We start from the raw sequence: 20806 nt of genomic DNA, 5'->3' as shown, positions 1-20806 counted from the left end.
AAAAGAAAGAAAACGACAGCTCAGAGAGGAGGGAGAGTCGAAAGGAGCAAGAGTTTAGTGCAGCTCAGACCCATGTCAGGCCACAAGAGCTGAGATGGGACCCAGACTGAAAAATGTCAGGAACAGAATTTTACCAACTTAGCCTTTACATTTACTGCTTTGATCAAAGGTTCTAGATATTTCAGAACAAATTGACATAAACAACTATAATTTTTTTGTGTAAAGAAAAAATAGGTATAGTTTTAACTTTTTATTTTAAAACCCTTTAATCTTGAAATTAAAAGTCTCCTGTAATCTCCAGGTATATCTCCACTTTTCCTGTAACTCAAGTTAAACTATAAAGTAAACCACACATTCAATCTGGTGTGATAAGAATCCCTCAACTCTCAACCCCAATGAATACCAACCTCAAATTGCTTGTCACTCTCTAGTAGGTTTAGGAAAAATACATTATATTATCTGAGTCAGTTATATAAGCACAATGAAGATGTGTTTATCTGGCTTCTGTATCTGCTGATATTCCAGCTAGTTGTCCTAAACATAAAACTTAAATGGACCCAATGCAAGATAATTTAACTCATTTTCATTGGTAGGATGCCTTTAATGACAGTGGGGTGGCTGCAGGAAGAGGTGGAGGGCAAGGAAAGGGTGAAAAAAAAGAAAACGCCCAAAAAAGGGCTTGAAACAAGTAAAGTTCACAGCATCATTCACTTACTGTGGAAGAAGGATGCTTTGGGGAACAGTATGGAAATACAATGCTGAGAGATAAAAATTAACAAAGTGACAGGTAAAGAGTAGAAGGAAAAGTTTACTTTTCCAATTAGCATTCAAGAACACAAAATGCTCCATGCTAAACATCTCTGGATTCTAAGAGTCACTATTCTCCAATCTTGGATTGTCACCTGGTCCCTCACAAACTCTGCAAGAGAAGCCTGCTTCCTACTGAGATGTTCTTGTCCTGTGACCAGCTGTACTGCTTGAAGCCTAGAGCATCCCTTTGGTTGGCAATCCCCTACTCCTGTCATCTGCCTCCACAGAGCTCACTTCTGTGCATGTTCAGCTCAGGAAACTGAGGCTACAGGCACTGCCTCAGTGCTGACAGTCTGGTATCTATTCAGTGTCTCCACTGATGATCCCACCTGACAATGCATGGGGAGGAGGGTGGGAGGTGATTTTCTAGAAACTGCCCAAGAAGTCAAAAGCTCCATTATATCAAAAGCTCCATTATGTCATTGGACATAAGGAATTTGAGGTATTACTGACAATTTATTCCTGATTATTACCTGTTTAGTATGGACCATCAAAATCACTGGTTAACTCCATCTGGTGTCTCTTATGCATTGTACAGGCCTTCTTTATCTATTTACTTCATCACTGATGAGCATCAATTGTATACTCTGGAGTCTTGTGATGGCTAGTAGCTATATAGTGGGTGAAATAAGCTCGTTGACCCAGACGAAGTTAGCCTGAAAATATCTTGCTTTCTTTTGGGCTTATTTGCTACCAAAGGTTTTTCCTTTGAGGGATGATTTCCTTGTCATTTAATAAACCACAACCTAAAATCTACTGAAACTCAGCAAACAACAGAGGGGAAGAACAAAGAGAGAGAGAGAATAGAAAGAAAAAGAAAATGAAGAGAGGAAGAAATGGAGGAAATAAAGCTAAGGAAGGAAATATTAAATTACTAAGGAAGAAAGAGCCAATCAAACCTGAAAGACAGTACACAGACATCCAGAGACCAAAGTTTGGAGCTTGCTGCGTCTGCAATGCCTGGATACATTGTATAAGAGACTTGCTAGTAAAAAAGAGAGAGAGACTTGCTAGTTGTTCATCTACAGTCACTCAGTCTCCATCTGCCTTTCTTTCTACACTTTCATCTGTGATGCACAAGTTGTCTCTGCAAATCACATTTCAGAGGCTCTTTGGCCTGCTGGCCCTTTGTGAAGTTCTGCCAGTAGGGGGCACTAGAGGGAGGAGGAAGGTGGGAAGCAGCGCAAATGGTCTTCCTGCTTTCTGCTACTTCTGCAGCATAACCCCAGCTTCTATTAGCACATGGAGAACTAGCCTCATCATGCTCACTCATAAATATGACCAGTAGCTAGACAATGACCTCCCCTTGGAGGTCTCAGCACTGACTCATATAAGGCTGCTTCTCTGAGTCCTTAGGTCTGGAGATCTGTCCTAGGACATAGTCATTGCTTTCTAAAATTATTACCCCTGTGATTCATTTTTCCAGTCCTCCAATTCTTATGTAACAAATTTTCTTTATTAAATCCTTTCTGTTTAAATACTTTTTCTCATTATGCCTTTTCTCCTCAACGACTCCCTTCTGACAGCACATATTGTGAATGTCCCAACAACAGGGAAATTCTGCAACTTCAGCTAACAACTGCCTGGCAGTCTAATGAAATGCTGTTTTTATTAAGGGAATACAAAAATGCTGAAAGAACTGTGACACAGTAAAAATGACTTTGTTGCACCACTCTGAAATCTGAAGTCTCATTGTGAGTTTGGAATATTTTCATGGTTGGATACCTTAAAAAAAACAGCAATTCAAATAAACTTTTAAATGGAAATAGGAAATTACTGAATGTATTACTCAATAGCACATTTTGAAACTACACTTACGTACTTGAGTTATTGTCAAGGATGAGAGGAAAAAATAAGAATTAATTAATTAGAAGTTTTAATCAACTTTTACAAGGAAGAATAAAATTTAAAATTGAAGGTAAATGGTAACAATGGAAATCCCACAGGTGAGGGCCTTACCATTATCCTGTCACTGTCAATAATGGTGCTCAACCTGTGTGCGATGGTTAGCACAGTACACTGTGCAAATTTCTCACGGATCTTTTTTTGTATTAACTCATCAGTGCTGGAATCAAAGAACTGCATTTAGTTAAATAAAGACAGGTAAAGCAGACTTAAGACTTAAAAATATCACATGATATTTTTATGTTTTTACCCATGGTGGATTCATGTCGATGTATGGCAAAACCAATACAGTATTGTAAAGTAAAATAAAATAAAAATTAAATTTTTTTTAAATTAAAAAATAAAAATCAATACTTAAGACATAATCCTGATCTTGAAAAACTAAGTATAGAAAGTCTTTATTGTTGTTGTTTAGTTGCTAAGTTGTGTCTGACTCTTTTGCAACCTCATGGACTCTAGCCCAGCAGGCTCTTCTGTCCATGGGATTTCCCAGGCAAGAATACTGGAGTGGGTTGCCATTTCCTGCTCCAGGAAATCTTCACAACCCAGGGGAAATTCTACTTGGAAACTTACTATTTTTCATAAAACAATGGAAAGTTGTCTTCCCACCAAATTGCTTGAAACTATCAGGAGCTAGATTTACAAATCTAGCTCTCTCAGGATGCCTCATAACAACATTATTACCACGTTTTGGTTTCTTCCTCTGTTTTCTGGAATTAATGTTATCAGGAGATGTCTTTGGGGCAAATAGAGCACATAAAAAACATTTCTCAATCACTAAATATTTCCCATTTACCTTATTTAAAATTCAGATTCCAAGTTTCATGATTCTCAGCTCCATACCTTGGGTCCACATGTGCTGTGGCTTCATCAATAATCAATATCTGATTTTTCCTGAGAATAGCCCTGGCAAGGCACACCAGTTGTTTTTGCCCAACACTTAAGTTCGATCCAGATTCTACTAATTCAGTATCCATTTTATCAGGAAGCTCTTCAATGATTTCTTTAAGTTGTACCTGTGCATATAGAAAGAAGAATGACATTTTCTTAAACAACTGCTGAAGTAGACAAGCCTCTTAGACGTTAGAGCTTTGATGTCCTCAGGACTTCTTATGTATCTTACATGTACAGCCAGGTAATGGGGAGAGCTCTTTCAAAAGAGTGTTCACTGAGAAAGATGGTGGAGTCAACTCAGGACAAAAAGGTCTCAGTGTCCCCCACACCTACTTAAGGATTAATTAAGAAAGTCTCTCAAAAAACTAAGCTATTTCTGTCAGTATGATTTGAATAGAAAAGTTAAAAGGATGGATGAGTTAAATTTCCCAAAAATAGATTTTGCAGAGGAGTTACTAAAGTAAATTAAAAACATATATTTATATATTGAGTGTAGGAAGTATGGTTCTCTAAATATATAATCTTATCAGCACCATGTTGCAAGGTCCAAATGTCCAAAAAAATAAGTTCAAACAATGGCAAATTGTACCTCATAGATCAGTAAAACTAGAGCTATTTTGGTGATGATTCTTTCTCATGTTTAATTCCATAATTGTGAACAAGTCATGTGCATTTTCTTCAATGTTATAATTTTGAAAAGGTTTTTTCTTGAACTATAATTTATTTACTATATTATTTTAGTTTCAGGTATACAGCAAAGTAAATCAGTTTATATATATTTTTTTTCTTCAGATTATTTTCCACTGTAACTTACTATCAGCCAGTTCAGTTTAGTCACTCAGTCCTGATTGACTCTTTGCCACCCCATAGATCACAGTGCACCAGGCTTCCATCATCAGTGTCCATCACTAACTCCCTGAGCTTGCTCAAACTCATGTCCATCAAGTTGGTGATGCCATCCAACCATCTCATCCTCTGTTGTCTCCTTCTCCTCCTGCCTTCAATCTTTCCCAACATCAGGGTCTTTTCAAATGAGTCAGTTCTTTGCATCAGGTGGCCAAAGGATTGGAGTTTCAGCTTCAGCATCATTCCTTCTAATGAACACCCAGCACTGATTTCATTTAGGATGGACTGGTTGGATCTCCTTACAGTCCAAGGGACTCTCAACAGTCTTCTCCAACACCACAGTTCAAAAGCATCAATTCTTCGGCGCTCAGCTTTCTTTATGGTCCAACTCTCACAACCATACGTGATTGCTGGAAAAACCATAGCTTTGACTAGACAGATCTTTGTCAGCAAAGTAATGTCTCTGCTTTTTAATATGCCATCTAGGTTGGTCACAGCTTTTCTTCCAAGGAGCAAGCGTCTTTTAATTTCATGGCTGCAGTCACCATCTACAGTGATTTTGTAGCCCAAAAAATAATATCTCTCACTGTTTCCATTGTTTCCACATCTATTTGTCATGAAGTGATGGGACCAGATGCCATGATCTTTGTTTTTTTAATGTTGAGTTTTAAGCCAGCTTTTTCACTCTCCTTTTTCACTTTCATCAAGAGGTGCCTTAGTTCTTCTTCACTTTCTGCCATAAGGGTGGTGTCATCTGCATATCTGAAGTTATTGATATTTCTCCTGGCAATTTCGATTCCAGCTTGTGCTTCATCCAGCCCAGCACCTCACATGATGTACTCTGCATGAAGTAAATTGGGAGGGTGACAATATACAGTCTTGACATACTCCTTTTCCAATTTGGAACCAGTCTATTTTTCTATGTCTGGGTCTATCTGTTCCTTCTTGACCTGGATGCAGATTTCTCAGGAGGCAGGTCGAATGGTCTGGTATTACCATCTCTTTAAGAATTTTCCACAGTTTGTTGTGATCCACACAATCAAAGGCTCTGGCATAGTCAGTAAAGCAAAGGTAAACATTTTTCTGGAACTCTCTTGCTTTTTCAATGATCCAACAGATGTTGGCAATTTGATCTGCAGTTCCTCTGCCTTTTTAAATCCAGCATGAACATCAGGAAGTTCACAGTTCACTTACAGTGGAAGCCTGGCTTGGAGAATTTTGAGCATTACTTTGCAGCGTGTAAGATGAGTGCAACTGTGAAGTAGTTTGGACATTCTTCGCCATTGCCTTTCTTTGGGATTGGAATGAAAACTGACATTTTCCAGTCTTGTGGCCACTGCTGAGTTTTCCAAATTTGCTGGCATATTGCGTGCAATACTTTAACAGCATCATCTTTCAGGATTTGAAATAGCTCTACTGGAATGCCATCACCTCCACTACCTTTGTTCATAGTGATGCTTCCTAAGGCCCTCTTGACTTCACACTCCAGGATGTCTGGCTCTAGGTGAGGGATCACACCATCATGGTTATCTGGGTCATTAAGCTCTTCTTTGTATAGTTCTTCTGCATATTCTTGCCACCTTTCCTTAATATCTTCTACTTCTGTTAGGTTCATACCATTTCTGTCCTTTATTGTGCCCATCTTTGATGAAATGTTCCCTTTGTATCTCTAATTTTCTTGAAGAGATCTCTAGTCTTTCCCATTCTACTGTTTTCCTTTATTTTCATTTTTCACTTAGGAAGGCTTCCTTATGTCTCCTTGTTATTCTTTGGAACTCTTCATTCAGATGAGTATATATTTCCTTTTCTCCTTTGCCTTTCACTTCTCTTCTTTTCTCAGCTATATGTAAGGCCTCCTCAGGCAACAATTTTGCCTTTTTGCATTTCTTTTTTGGGGGATGGTTTTGATCACTGCCTCCTGTATAATGTCATGAACCTCCATACATAGTTCTTCAGGCACTCTGTCTATCAGATCTAATCTCTTACTGTAAGGTACTCTAGTTCCCTGTGCTATATAGTAAATCCTTGTTTCTTCTCTATTTTATGTATAGTAGTTTGTATCTGTGAATTTCATACTCCTGATTGATCCCTCTCTTTCCCCTTTGGTAACCATAAGTTTATTTTCTCTGTCTGTGAGTCTGTTTCTTTTTATATATACATTAATTTGCTTTATTTTTTATAATCCATATATAAGTGATATCATATAATATTTGTCTTTCTCTGACTTCACTTAGGATGATTTTCTAGGTCCATCCATGTTGCTGCGAATAGCAATATTTCATTGCTTTTTATGTCTGTATAACACTATATACATACATATACACATATAAAATATATATATATTTATGTGTGTATGTTGCCACATCTTCTTAAACCAATTGTCTGTTGACAGAAACTTGAGTTCCTTCTATATCTTGGCTAATAGTGCAGCAATGAACCCTGGGGTGCATGTTCTTTTCAAATTAGTATTTCCATTTTCCCCAGATATATACCCAGGAGTATAATTGCTGGATCATCTGGTAGCTCTATTTTTAGTTTTTTTAGGAACCTCCATATTGTTTTCCACACACCAATTTACATTCCCACCAACAGTGTGTTGGGGATTTCCCAAGTGGCTCAATGGTAAAAAATCCAGCTGCCAATGAAGGAGATGAGAGAAATGTGGGTTTGATCCCTGGGTCAGGAAGATCCGCTGGAGAAGGAAATGACAACCCACTCCAGTATTCCTGCCTGGAAAATCCTGTGGACAGAGGAGTCTGGCAGGCTACAGTTCATAAGGTTGCCAAGAGTCAAACATGATTGAGCATATACACACAAAGCAGTGTGTTGGAGTTCTTTTTTTCCCACATCTTCTCTAGCATTTATTATTTATAGACTTTTTGATGATAGTCATTCTGACTGGTATGAGTTTGTACCTCATTGTGGTTTTGATTTTCATTTCTCTAATAATTAATAATGCTGAGCATCTTTTCATGTGTCTATTGGCCATCTGTATGTCTTCTTTGAAGAATTTCATAAGTGTTTTTCAGTGAAAACTCAGGAAATACAAGACCATGACACAAGAAGCTACTTCCCCCAGACTATGGGTATAGGTGATATTTGTATTAATCTATCCTAATAAAATCAAAATTGTAAGATTAAAAAATCAACTTTTTAACTGCCAAAGATAATCTGAAACTATATTGAGTTGCAGGAGTCAGTTCAATGAATATTTGTTTTGGAGAAATATTATAGATTAAGAACAAAATTTAGACAATGCTTGAAATTAAAGAACAGAGAGTAAATACACTTCAAATTAAAGGACTAAAGATTGATGAGTGATGGCCAATTAGCAGGTACACAGAATTACAAAGGCAAATTACAAAACACCAGGGTGAGTGGGCAATGTTTTCATGGTATCCTAAATGCTGGAGTACTTCCATGAATGTTATCCTGAATTGTGTTCCTTATGAAAGTATAATCCATAGAAATGGGAATTCTGAATAAGGATTAAATATGGTATTAGTACCTCATGTGAAGAGTTGACTCATTGTAAAAGACTTTGATTCTGGGAGGGATTGGGGGCTGGAGGAGAAGGGGACGACAGAGGATGAGATGGCTGGATGGCATCACTGACTCAATGGATGCTAGTCTGAGTGAACTCCGGGAGTTGGTGATGGACAGGGAGGCCTGGCGTGCTGCAATTTATGGGGTCGCAAAGAGTCAGACACAACTGAGTGACTGAACTGAACTGATGGTATTAGTATTTAGTGATAGCATGAAAGATATGCAAAATCTGAGGGATAAGATATGGATTATGAGGCAAGTGGCTGCAATGAAAATTATCAAATGGAAGTCAGCTTAATCACCCCCAGCCCGCCACCTCATTACAAGGATGAGGCCTTACTGAATATTCTATGAAACATATTCCATAAATCTAAACTCAAGTGATAGGACTGATCAAGAGTGTAACACTGGCAAGACTTTCTCACTTTTCCTTCTGAGTTGACTTTGGTAATCCTTGTAAATGCAAATTGGTCTTTCTTAAGACTGACATCATGACTGTGAGGAAATAACCTCAAATCTACTGGTGACTCAGATGATATCTCATCACTAATCTGGTTTTTACTTTCCTTCAAGTTGTCTATATATGCTTGACAAGGAATAAGCTGTTGTGAGATGAAAATGTTTTCCAGAACACATGGTTTTCTGAGACTCTAACTTCATTTATGGATCAGGGATGGTTATGACAATGTTACAAATAAGAAGACCTTTTGTACTGTAATCATATAATCGGGTTATAATTATTTGAGTGGAAAAAAGACAAAAGAGACAGTAGACAATAACTAGGAGTTACAGCTGGAGAGTCTGAAAACATATTAGAAAACAGTGTAATGCAGCAAAGTGAAGTGAAAGTCACTCAGTCGTATCCAACTCTTTGAGACCCCATGGACTACAGTCCTTGAAATTCTCCAGACCAGAATACTGGAGTGGGTAAACTTTCCCTTCTCCAGGGGATCTTCCCAACTCAGGCATCGAACCCAGGTCTCCCACATTGCAGGTGGATTCTTTACCAGCTGAGCCACAAGAGAAGCCCAAGAATACTGGAATGGGTAGCCTATCCCTTCTCCAGCGGATCTTCTAGACCCAGGAATCCAACTGGGGTCTCCTGCATTGCAGGCAGATTCTTTACCAACTGAGCTATCAGGGAAGCCAAATAGTGTAATATTACTATTAAATTTCTTGAGTGAGATATTAGTATAATGTTATTAGGAACATTAGAAGAATGTTCTTGTTTTTAAAAAGTGCATGTTTGCATATTTAGGATGAGTTGCAACTTTATAAAAAGTTTTTGCAACTTACTTTCAAACAGTTCAGCAAAATATAGATGATAGAAGAGACAAAGCAAATACAGAAAAAAATATCCACAACTCTTGAATTTTGGTGAAGTTATACATGTGTTCATCATAACATTCCTTGCATGTTCCTGTGATTTGAAAGTTTTAAAACAGAAAATTGGGACTTGAACCTAGACAGCCTAGGCATAAGTCCTGCCTGGTCTACCAACTGGGCAATTTCCTGAGCTTAATCTATCTTAGCTTCCTAAACTCTAAATAAGACTATAATATTGTAATGAAGTGTCTTCCTCCTAACATTGTTAGAGTATAATGTGAGTCAGTATGTGGAGAATCTATAGCAGAGGTTGATATGAAGAGATCAACAGACATTGCCCATTGTTAATAGTGCTGTCAGCTATCCTCTCCTCATGTTCTACTTTATTCTTCTCCCTGCATGTTTCAGTACTGACACTTCATTACACACACATTGGTGGTTTGCTTTTTACCTTCTCTATAAGAAGATAAACTGCGAAAGAATAGAGACTTTGTCTCTTCTGGTAACTGTGATAGCCCCAGAATCTGCAACACTGCCTATCCAAAAAACTCTCAATACACATTTGTTGGAAGTATGAATGAAGTGACAAGTGCATCTTAACTTGCAACATAACCTGTTTCTATAAGATAGGAAATAAATCCATACATAATTTTATATAATACTATTTTCTCATTAAATATCATTGTAAAAGAAATATATTCCTTATAACAACAATTAATTGGCCCCAAGATATCATAATATCTAACTTTAAACTATGGAAACCTTTTTTTTAAAAGTTGGTAATTTAAGAAAAACAGAGAAAATAGCACTATTTGAAATTACGTATCTTGTACAGAATAGTTCAAATCATTTTTGAGCTTGGGAAAATAATAAACTATAGCAAAACTGAAAATAATAAACTGAACTTATAGGACACCTGAGTTCTATCATCATAAACACTTTCAAATAACCTAGCTCCTTCAGGTGAATTAACAAGTTTTAGGCCCAAGTTCTAAGAGAGTTTTTAACAGGATTTGTCTCCAACTCACATTTCTTTTCTGTCCACGGAATAATGTTTTTTAAAAATTTAAAGTAACTTTTCTGAGGATCTCTGAAGAGAGACCTCAAGCTCAGAAATAAGTAGGGATGTACCAGGGCTTCCAGTTTAAAACGTGTCCCAGTTTCAGCGGTAGATGCATCCTATGACCTCGAGAGCAATCTATCATCTAACCTTTACTTACACTTGGTGGTTTATTGTTCCCACCTCTTTTCTTCTAGAATTTCACTGTAGAAAGACTTACAAACTTAAATGAAATCAGAGGCCCACTGTTTTCCAATTAGGATAAAGTGAAGTAACCGGCCTGATTTAGGAAAATAAAATTCCCACAATTGCTGGAAAGCAGGGTGGGTGTGTAAAGACCCAATGCTGACAACGTTCAGAAACCAGAATTATTGGCAGGAAATTGTCAGACCTCCAAATCTGCTGACTCATAGTCAAAGGCCCTCTATGAATTACACATCTCAATGCTATCCCTGGAAAAGTGACACCAAAAGATAAAAACACTGATTCAAAACAACAATGTGAGCAATTGCTTTCTGGTATTTTTGACCAAAAAAAATAAGAAATAAGGTACAATTCTCTAAAATGAGAGAAAATAAATATCAGTGCCTATTTGTGCAACACATACTTTTTCAAGGCAAAAGACCTGGCTAGGTATTTTTCTATGAGAGCCTAGAAGTCTACCTATTATTTAGAAGCCTAAGTAGAGTTTCTGCCATCAGTACCTTAGAATAAATTTGCAAAACTAGGGAAAATGCACAAAAATAATTAATATTAAAATTTTTTTAAAAGAGCATCTTAACAGTCAAAATCCTTTTCATGCAAGACCGAGGAGATTCAAAGTAGTGGGCCAAAGAGAAAAACATGACACAAATAATAGAAAATCCTCTAGAAATGAACTTAGTACAAAGCCTCCCTTAGTACAAACTCTCAGCTCCAGAGTTCTGTTACCAGCATATGCTCTGCAGCATTGAATGATGCAACTGTTAATAAATAATTATCACTTTTCAAATGTATAATATATCTTAATAAACTCTTTCTTATGATATTTCATACCATGTTCCTGGCATGATCTCATTTATCTTTCTGTTAATAATGAAAAACAACTGATATCTCCACATAGTAGATACTTCCTAAGATCAAAGGAATAAAATGAATGTTGCAAATTAAGATATTTAATTCACTAGGTCACTAGTAGAATTTGAACACATAATTTTACCTTCTAGTCTAGTGTTCTACTGAGGGCAAGAAATGTAATGTATCTAATTACTTTGGGTTCTAGGGAAAAAGGTAAAATGGAAACATGATGCATTATACTGTTGGTTTTCATATTTACTCATTTCATCATACACGTATTTTAAGTACACCCATGTCATCAATGTTCTCCTAGGAGGTAAATGAAGTCAATTAAACTGTTAAGCTCCCTTAATTACCTACAATGCTTTTAAATGTACACACACATTAGATATTGATGCTAACAAGTTTATCATATTTAATAAATTACCTCTTCTAAGACATTCCATAGTTCCTCATCTGTATGCTTATTAAAGGGATCCAGATTTTCCCTCATTGTTCCAGTGAACACAATAGGATCCTAAATACAACAAAATAGAGAATGTTATTACTGCAGTCTCTTTTCATTTCATTCCAATTTTTAGAGAACAGATTTAAAATGCAAAAAAAAAAAAGTTTACTACAGTCATTAATAATAAGGTTGCAAATCAGTTCAATTCAGTTCAATCACTCAGTCATGTCCAACTCTTTGTGACCCCATGGACTGCTGCAAAACACCTGGCTGCCCTGCCCTTTACCAATTCCCAGAGTTCACTCAAACTCGTGTCCATTGAGTCAGTGATGCCATCCAACTATCTCATCCTCTGTCATCCCCTTCTCTTCCCACCTTCAATCTTTCCCAGCATTAGGGTCTTTTCAAATGAGTCAGTTCTTCACATCAAGTAGCCAAAGTATTGGAGTTTCAGCTTCAGCATCAGTTCTTCCAATGAATATCCAGGACTGATTTCCTTTAGGAGGGACTGGTTGGATCTTCTTGAAGTCCAAGGGACTCTCAAGAGCCTTCTCCAACACCAGAGTTCAAAAGCATCAATTCTTTTGTGTTCGGCTTTCTTTATACTCCAACTTTCACATCTATACATAACTACTGGAAAAACCATAGCTTTGACTAGACAGACCTTTGTCGGCAAAGTCATGTCTCTGCTTTTTAATATGCTGTCTAGGTTGGTCATAGCTTTTCCTCCAAGGAGCAAGTCTCTTTTAATTTCATGGCTGTAATTACCATCTGCAGTGATTCTGGAGCCCCCCAAAATAAAATCCCTCACTGTTTCCATTGTTTCCCCATCTATTTGTCATGAAGTGATAGGATCGGATGTCATGATCTTAGTTTTCTGAATGTTGAGTTTTAAGCCAACTTTTTCACTCTCCTTTTTCACTTTCATCAAGAGGTGCTTTAGCTCTTCTTTGCTTTCTGCCATAAGGGTGATGTCATCTGCATATCTGAGGTTATTGATATTTCTCCCAGCAATGTTGATTCCAGCTTGTGCTTCATCCAGCCTGGCATTTTTCATGATATATTTTGCATATAAGTTAAATAAGCAGGGTGACAATAAATAACCTTGACATACTCCTTTCCTGATTTGGAACCAATCTGTTGTTCCATGTCCACTTCTAACTGTTGCTTCTTGAACTGCATACAGATTTCTCAGGAGGCAAGTAAGGTGGTCTGGTATCCCCATTTCCTAAAGAATTTACCAGAGTTTGTTGTGATCCACACAATGGAAGGTTTGGGCATAGTCAATAAAGCAGACGTAGATGTTTTTCTGGAACTCTTTTGTTTTTCAATGATCCAACAGATGCTGGCAATTTGATCTCTAGTTCCTCTGCCTTTGCTAAATTCAGCTTGAACATCTAGAATTTCACAGTTCACTTACTGTCGAAGCCTGGCTTGGAGAATTTTGAGCATTACTTTGCTAGCGTGTGAGATGAGTACAACTGTGCAGTAATATGAACATTCTTTGGCATTGCCTTTCTCTGAGATTTGAATGAAAACCAACCTTTTCCAGTCCTGTGGCCACTGGTGAGTTTTCCAAATTTGTTGGCATATTGAGAGCAGCACTCTAACAGCATCACCTTTTAGGATTTGAAATAGCTCAACTGGAATTCCATCCATCACCTCCACTAAGTTCATTCATAGTGATGCTTCCTAAGGTCCATTTAATTTCACACCAGCATGTCTGACTTTAGGTGGGTGATCACACCATCGTGATTATTTGAGTCATGAAGATCTTTTTAGTATAATTCTTCTTGCCACCTCTTCTTAATATCTTCTGATTCTGTTAGGTCCATATCATTTCTGTCCTTTATTGTGTCCATCTTTGCATGAAATGTTCCCTCGGTATCTCTAATTTTCTTGAAGAGATCCCTAGTCTTTCCCATTCTATTGTTTTCCTCTATTTCTCTGCACTGATCACTAAGGAAGCCTTTCTTATCTCTCCTTGCTTAGACTGAGCAACTGAAACTAAAAATTAAATTTAAGCATTTCCCATTGCAATAAGGGTACCCACTTACATCTATATTGCCAGTTTAAAAGGATATATTGGGAGATTATGCATGTTCATTTAGCTGTAGTAGATGGAAGAACATAGTTTAGTAAATAAGAGTATTTCCCTTTGTTTGACATGCCAAATATATATCTCAAAATCAGTAAAATTTTCATCAAAGCTTATTGAATAAAAAGAATTATCTATGAAAACATGAACTGTAGATCTGACTGTAAAAGTGCTCACAGTAGACACATATGCAAGGGCAGATAAGGATCAAAGTAATAACAACAGATATTATTATTACAGTACCCACCTCTAGGCAATGAAGTAAATAAACTAATCTTATAAATAAGCATTATAAACATGTTTACAGGGAGAACACTTCAGTGTAAAGATTTACAGTAGAACGTAAAAACTTCTTATAAATATACACTAAATTTATTCATCTAAGTATATTCTTTCTGAAGGTACACAATTAAATCTCATTTAATAAGAATTAGACAGTTAGAGGAGCCTAGTGTGATACAGGTTGCAAAGTGTTAGACATAACAACTGAACAACAACAATAAGAGTTAGCTGGCACAGCAGAGTCAGGAAAACAAATGCTCTTCATCAATATAGCGTTTTAAATGGAGTACTAGCTTCAAAGCTGTTTTGCATGGTGGCATAAAGTTGATACTTTTAAAATGTAACCCTTCATACCATATTTAGTAGTAATTTTTCCCTTGTTACTACTGTAAGTTCATATTAGACATGTGACACAAAAATGGCCACTCTGAATCAGAGCATTTAGTGTAGCAAATCGATAATCCCTCAACACAACTGCAAGCCTGAAAACCTCAGTCTTACTGGACCTTTTTATATGCTCCTGGAAGATAAGACTTTTATTATCTTACAAAGAAGCTCTGCCCACTAACCTGATGCTTAAAACAGCCTGGGACCCAGACAAAAATCATACAAGTGGTTATAAATGGGGCAGATACAGAACAACAATTTTAAGGATTTGAGTCCCAAACCAGGAAACTGCCCTCCACTAATGTTTATGAAGCGTAACTATAGCTGCTGCTTCCTTGAGTCCTAAAAGCTTTGTCCTCATTTCTAATCTGAGAACCTTTAAGGTGCAGCTCAACTCGCTGCTTTAAGAATAAGGAGCCAGAGTTGTTTTAAAATCTTAGTTTGCTTCCTTTTTTTTTTTTTTTTTTGTAATCCTGTAGCCTCTAAATGAGTTCAATCCCTGTCAGGAAGATCCCTGGAGGAGAAAATGGCATTCCAGTATTCTTGCCTGGAGAATCCCATGGACAGAAGAGCCTGACAGGCTACAGTCTGTGGGGTCACAAAGAGTCAGACACAACTGAAGAGACTTAGTAACAGCAGCCTCTAAATGAACTGATCATCATCCATATTCAGGAGAAAGAATATTGTTTGCCAGCAAAAGAAATGAATATAAGTTCTGTAAAGTTCTCTTTTGGTAGCTCCAGGGAGCAGCTCAAAGGGATTTAACAAAGACTTCTGACTGTATTGGTCTAGAGTCTAGTAATAGAACATCCACCTCTTCTGAGTTTTGTTCTCAATGAGGAAAAAAGGGGAAAGAAAGCCAGGTAATTTGGGATGTCTTAGAGAGAGACAACTCTGGTTTACCTCCTTCAACCTACTGGAGAAAACTCGGGAAATAGAAATACCAAAAGAGCAGAGTGGGCTATTTAAAAAAAATACCTAACTTTTGCCTTGATTTTTCAAAAAACTATTATATATAAAAATGAATCTGTTTAATCATAATAAACAGATCTGTGCTGATCTGTGCCAACCCTTGGTCTGTAATCATAAACACTCAATTTACAAGGAATCTCTCTTTAACTGAAAACATTTTCTTTGTGCCAACAGTATAAGGGTCTCAAGGTGCAGAGAGTCATCCAAAGAAGTTTTGAAATCCATTCTTTTAGATAAGCAGCCACTACTTGAATGTAATCACTCCATGGTGTTCTTTCTGGGGAACATAACTACTTCACATCCTGAGCATAAAGGATGCACATACTTCAGCCCCCTGTTGTTTAAGGAAAGTACCTAGGAAGTGCTTTCAGTTTTTACTTATTCCTGAAATTTGGAACACAAATTGAGGAGTACTTTCTTAAGAATATAGTATTCATTTCTGAAAGCTTCCCGCCACCCCCCATGACTCCAGGATTGATGCTCTATGACACCATTTCTCTGCCTCTGGCTCCGATGCAGGTCCTTGGTGCTATCACATCTCCCCCAGTTCTGACTTGCTCGTGGTGGGATCAACAGTGATGGGGATGAGCCTAGCAGGGAGAGAGAGAGAAAGAGAAATGATCCCAGAAGCTCGCTGCTGCTCCCAGGATCACAGGGAGCAGGGAGCCAGGGAAGATGGTGTGGGCCTGGCTCACCTGAGTGGGGCAATTCAAAGAAACAGCCTTGGGCTCCCCCTCTGCAGAGTCTCCTCTCAGCTTCCTAGGTTCCCTAAATCAGGGTGTTGAGACACAAGCATCACTGCTTCCTACTCCTTTGGGGAAGGGGGATGTAAGCTTTCTGCACTCAGACAATTAACTTTAAGTAATCAAGTCAACAGACTTTTCCATCTCTGTAGTCAGCAAGACACTGTAAATAGAAAAGACTCTTGGCTGGGGAGGGCTAAGATTTTAAGTATCTTCTGACATTTATTAGCCCATGACACATAGTGAATAAACTTGTTTCTAAACTGATACTGTTCAAGTGAAGGACATAGCACTAGGAGAAATATCTTCCTATTTTGATCTATACTTACTCACTTTTGTTACATTTTAGAGAATCGCCAAAATATTTCCTGATACTTCTTTAAGAAGCAGAACAAAGGAAAACAGAATCAGAGACCAAGAAGAAATGGTCAATTCAACTTTCCACCATCACAGCAGGCAGATACTGGTTTTATATGAAGCATCCCATACACAGACCTATTAAGTCCTCACAATAGCTCAAGGAGTTGGTACTTGTTGGCTGCCTTGTAAGGGAGAGAATATTGAGATGCACAGAGATGGAATTCCATATCCCATATTCTTCTTCACTATTCTCTACTGCTTGCCTGCTTGTTGTTGTTCAGTCACTAAGTTGTGTCTGACTCTTTGTGACCCTATAGACTGCAGCATACCAGGCTTCCAAGTCCTTCACTATCTCCCAGAGTTTGCTCAAACTCATGTCCATTGGGTCAATGATGCCATCCAACCATCTCATCCTCTGTCACCCCCTTCTCCTCCTTCCTGCAATCTTTCCCAGCATCAGGGTCTTTTCTAAAGAGTTAGTTCTTTACATCAAGTGGCCAAAGTATTGGAGCTTCAATTTCAGCATTGGCCCTTCCAATGAATATTCAGAGTTGATTTCCTTTAGGACTGACTGGCTTGATCTCCTTGTTGAAGAGACTCTCAAGCATCTTCTCCAACACCACAGTTTGAAAGCATCAAATCTTCGGTGCTCATTCTTCTTTATGGTCCAACTCTCACATCCGTGCATGACTAATAGAAAAACCATAGCTTTGTCTATACAGACATTTGTCAGCAAAGTGATGTCTCTGCTTTTTAATATGCTGTCTGGGTTTGTCATAGTTTTTCTTCCAAGGAGCAAGTGTCTCTTAATTTCATGGCTGCAGCCACCATCTGCAATGATTTTTATGAAAAGGACATCTTTTTTTTTGGTATTAGTTCTAGAAGGTCTTGTAGGTCTAGATAGAACAATTCAGCTTCACCTTGTTCAGCATTAGTTGTTGGGGCATAGACTTGGATTACTGTGATGTAGAATGGTTTGCCTTGAAAACAAATCAAGATTATTCTGTCATTTTTGAGATTGTACCCAAGTACTGCATTTCAGACTCTTTTGTTGATTATGAAGGCTACTCCATTTCTTCTAAGAGATTCTTGCCCACAGTAGTAGATATAATGGTCATCTGAATTAAATTCACCTATTCCTATCCATTTTAGTTCACTGATTTCTAAAATGTTGATGTTCACTCTCACCATCTCCTGTTTGACCACTTCCAATTTACCTTGATTCATGGACCTAACATTTCAGGTTCCTCTGCAATATTGTTCTTTACAGCATCAGACTTTACTTTTACCACCAGACACATCCACAACTGGGCGTTGCTTCCACTTTGGTTCAGCCTCTTTATTCCTTCTGGAGCTATTTCTCCATTCTTCTCCAGTAGCATATTGGAAACCTACTGACCTGAGGGGTTCATCTTTCAGTATCATATCTTTTTGCCTTTTCATACTACTTATTGGGTTCTCAACACAAGAATGCTGAAGTGATTTTCTTGCCTCATTAAATTTTTTTATTAATCACTCATTTATTAAAGTCTCCCCAAAGCATCCATACACTCTGTAATTCTTAAAGTCCCACAGTTCCACAAAAAGCCCTGCAGGGAGATAATCACCTTTAAAAAGTTAACTTTACTTCCCATAGCAAAATTCCATCAGTAAGACACAACCTGTATTTCCCTATAGAATCCTCTCCAGTGCTAAATCATTTATCATATTGTTTTCAGAATTGTGTGTTATCAGTGGATAAGACTGTGGCATCTGGCAAAATTTTAAGTCTAGAAATCTATCTGGGGACTTCCCTGGTGGTCCAGTGGCTAAGACTCTGAGCTCCCAGTGCAGGGGGCCCAGGTTCGATCCCTGGTCAGGGAGCTAGATCCCACATGCTACAACTAAGACCCAGAGCAGCCAAATAAATAAAATTTAAAAAAAAAAAAAAAAAAGAAATCTATCTGGATAAGTTATTAAATCACATACACACAAACCAAAAGAACAAACAACAAAACCTGGTTTCTGATTAAAGTATCTGCTGAAAATACCTGTTGTTAAAAATATGCTCTACTGAGGGGGGAAATATTAACCCTTTCATTCATTTTTAAAATCAATCAAATTAAAAGCAATTAAACTTAGATACTGGATGAAAAGAACATGTGAGAATGTTCTGATGTACATACTTGAGGTATGATTGACATTTTCTTCCTTAAATCATGAAGTCCAATTTCAGTTATCAAGATCTTATCAATCCAAACTCTACCTTCAGGCTCTGACAATCTAAAGAGGGCAGCAATGAAAGAACTTTTTCCAGCTCCTGTTCTTCCCACGATGCCAACCTGTGAAGAGATCCAGGAGGGATTAAGAACTAACAATATGCAACAAACCTGGGAGAAACCCTGGTGGTTGAACATGAATTTTAAAAGCTCTATATTGAATATAGTCTATACATTTTTCAACCATGGCACTACTGACACTTTTGTTTAAATACTTCATTGTTATGGGGTGGGAGGCTGTCCTGTGTATTGTAGGATGGTTAGCAGTAGCCATGGACTCTACCCTCTAGAGGCCAGAAGCACCCCTAAACTGTCAACCAAAACTGTCAGACATTGACAAATGTCTTCAAGTAGAGATCCCCTGGTCCAAAGAAGAATTAAAAATAACAAAATCAATCTATTAGCAACAAAAAATCAGAAGTTGCTTAAGTGTTCCACAAGAAATAAATCTTTAGTTTTTATTTCTACTGTCTGCATATTTTGAACCTCGAGAATTTTGTGGATAATTTCATAGAGATATCAACAAATCAAATCAGAACTGTTATATATAAATAATTATACATTTTCCCAGAGTTCTATTATTTAAAAGGGCTTATACTCTGGGCTTCCCAGGTAGCACTGGTGGTAAAGAACCTGCTCATCAATGCAGGAGATGTCAATGATGCAGGTTCAATCCCTAGGTTGGAAAGATCCCCTGGAGTAGGAAATGGCAACCCACTCCAGTATTCTTGCCTGGAGAATCCCATGGACAGAGGAGAATGGCAGGCTAAAGTCCATAGGGTTGCAAAGAGTCAGACACGACTGAGCAACTGAGAACACACACATTCTCTGGTAGAGAAACTAAATCACTTCAAGGTATTAAATGCCTTGGTTATGTTCTGTCTTGAAAGGAATCATTTTAAAATTGTAAAATACTCATCTCAGTGTCTTAAGAGACAGTAGCCAGTAAGCAAAACACATATAATAAAACCAACAACAACACAAAAAACATTTGCTATTTATATGGAACTTTGCATCTGAACAGTTCAAAACGCATTGTACAAACCAATTAATACTTATAGTTAAACCTTGGAAAGATATATGTCAAGTATCAGTCTGGTTATTTAAAACCAAGGCAGAACAAAATTAGTACATTAAAAATAAGATCAAAGAATCACAATAATGCAGGTAAAATGCTGGTTAGCAATGAAACTGTATTATAAAATTTGGCTTTTCACTGTGTGCTATAAACATCTGTAGCCTAGACATGAAAGCAAATTAAATGTCCATTAACAGAGGAATGGATAAAGAAGATGTGATACGTATATAAAGGGAATACTACTCAGCCATAAAAAGTCATGAAATGTTACCATTTGCAGCAACATGGATGGACCAAGAGATTATACCAAGTGAAGTAAATCAGACAAAGGCAAAAAAAAGTCATGTTATCACTTACATGTGGAATCTTAAAAAAATGATACAAATGAACTTATTTACAAAACAGAAACAGACTCACAGACATAGGAAACAAATTTATGGTTACCAAAGGGGAAAGTTGGGGGGGTGTAAATTAGGAATTTTGGAGTAACATATACACACTACTTCTGGCAGAGGGCATGGAAACCCACTCTAGTATTCCTGCCTGGAGAATCCCCATGGACAGAAGAGCCTGGTGGGCTACAGACCGTGGGATCGCAGAGTCAGACATGATTGAGCGACTAAGCATAGCACAGCACATACACATTACCATACACATAAAATAAAAACACAGCACATACACATAAAATAAAAAAGTCCTACCCTATAGCTTCCCTGGTGGTTCAGATGGTAAAGCAT

At 37.6% G+C, this 20806-nt stretch overlaps 1 protein-coding gene across 1 annotated transcript in view; it reads right to left on the bottom strand.

The window, feature by feature from the left end:
* LOC120883239 (multidrug resistance-associated protein 4-like) overlaps positions 1–20806 on the bottom strand; it is a 236405-nt gene that overhangs the window by 2952 nt on the left and 212647 nt on the right. Inside the window, exons 26-29 of the mRNA XM_040267267.1 lie at positions 18899–19054; positions 11871–11960; positions 3559–3731; positions 2770–2875 (exon numbers count right to left, since the gene is read on the bottom strand). Coding sequence (XP_040123201.1) covers positions 2770–2875; positions 3559–3731; positions 11871–11960; positions 18899–19054 — 525 coding nt within the window. The remainder of the gene's footprint in view (positions 1–2769; positions 2876–3558; positions 3732–11870; positions 11961–18898; positions 19055–20806) is intronic.

This window comes from Oryx dammah, unplaced genomic scaffold (genome assembly GCF_014754425.2).
Source record: "Oryx dammah isolate SB20612 unplaced genomic scaffold, SCBI_Odam_1.1 HiC_scaffold_24, whole genome shotgun sequence".
NCBI classification, from domain to species: domain Eukaryota; kingdom Metazoa; phylum Chordata; class Mammalia; order Artiodactyla; family Bovidae; genus Oryx; species Oryx dammah.
This window is presented reverse-complemented; position numbering and strand designations above follow the sequence as displayed.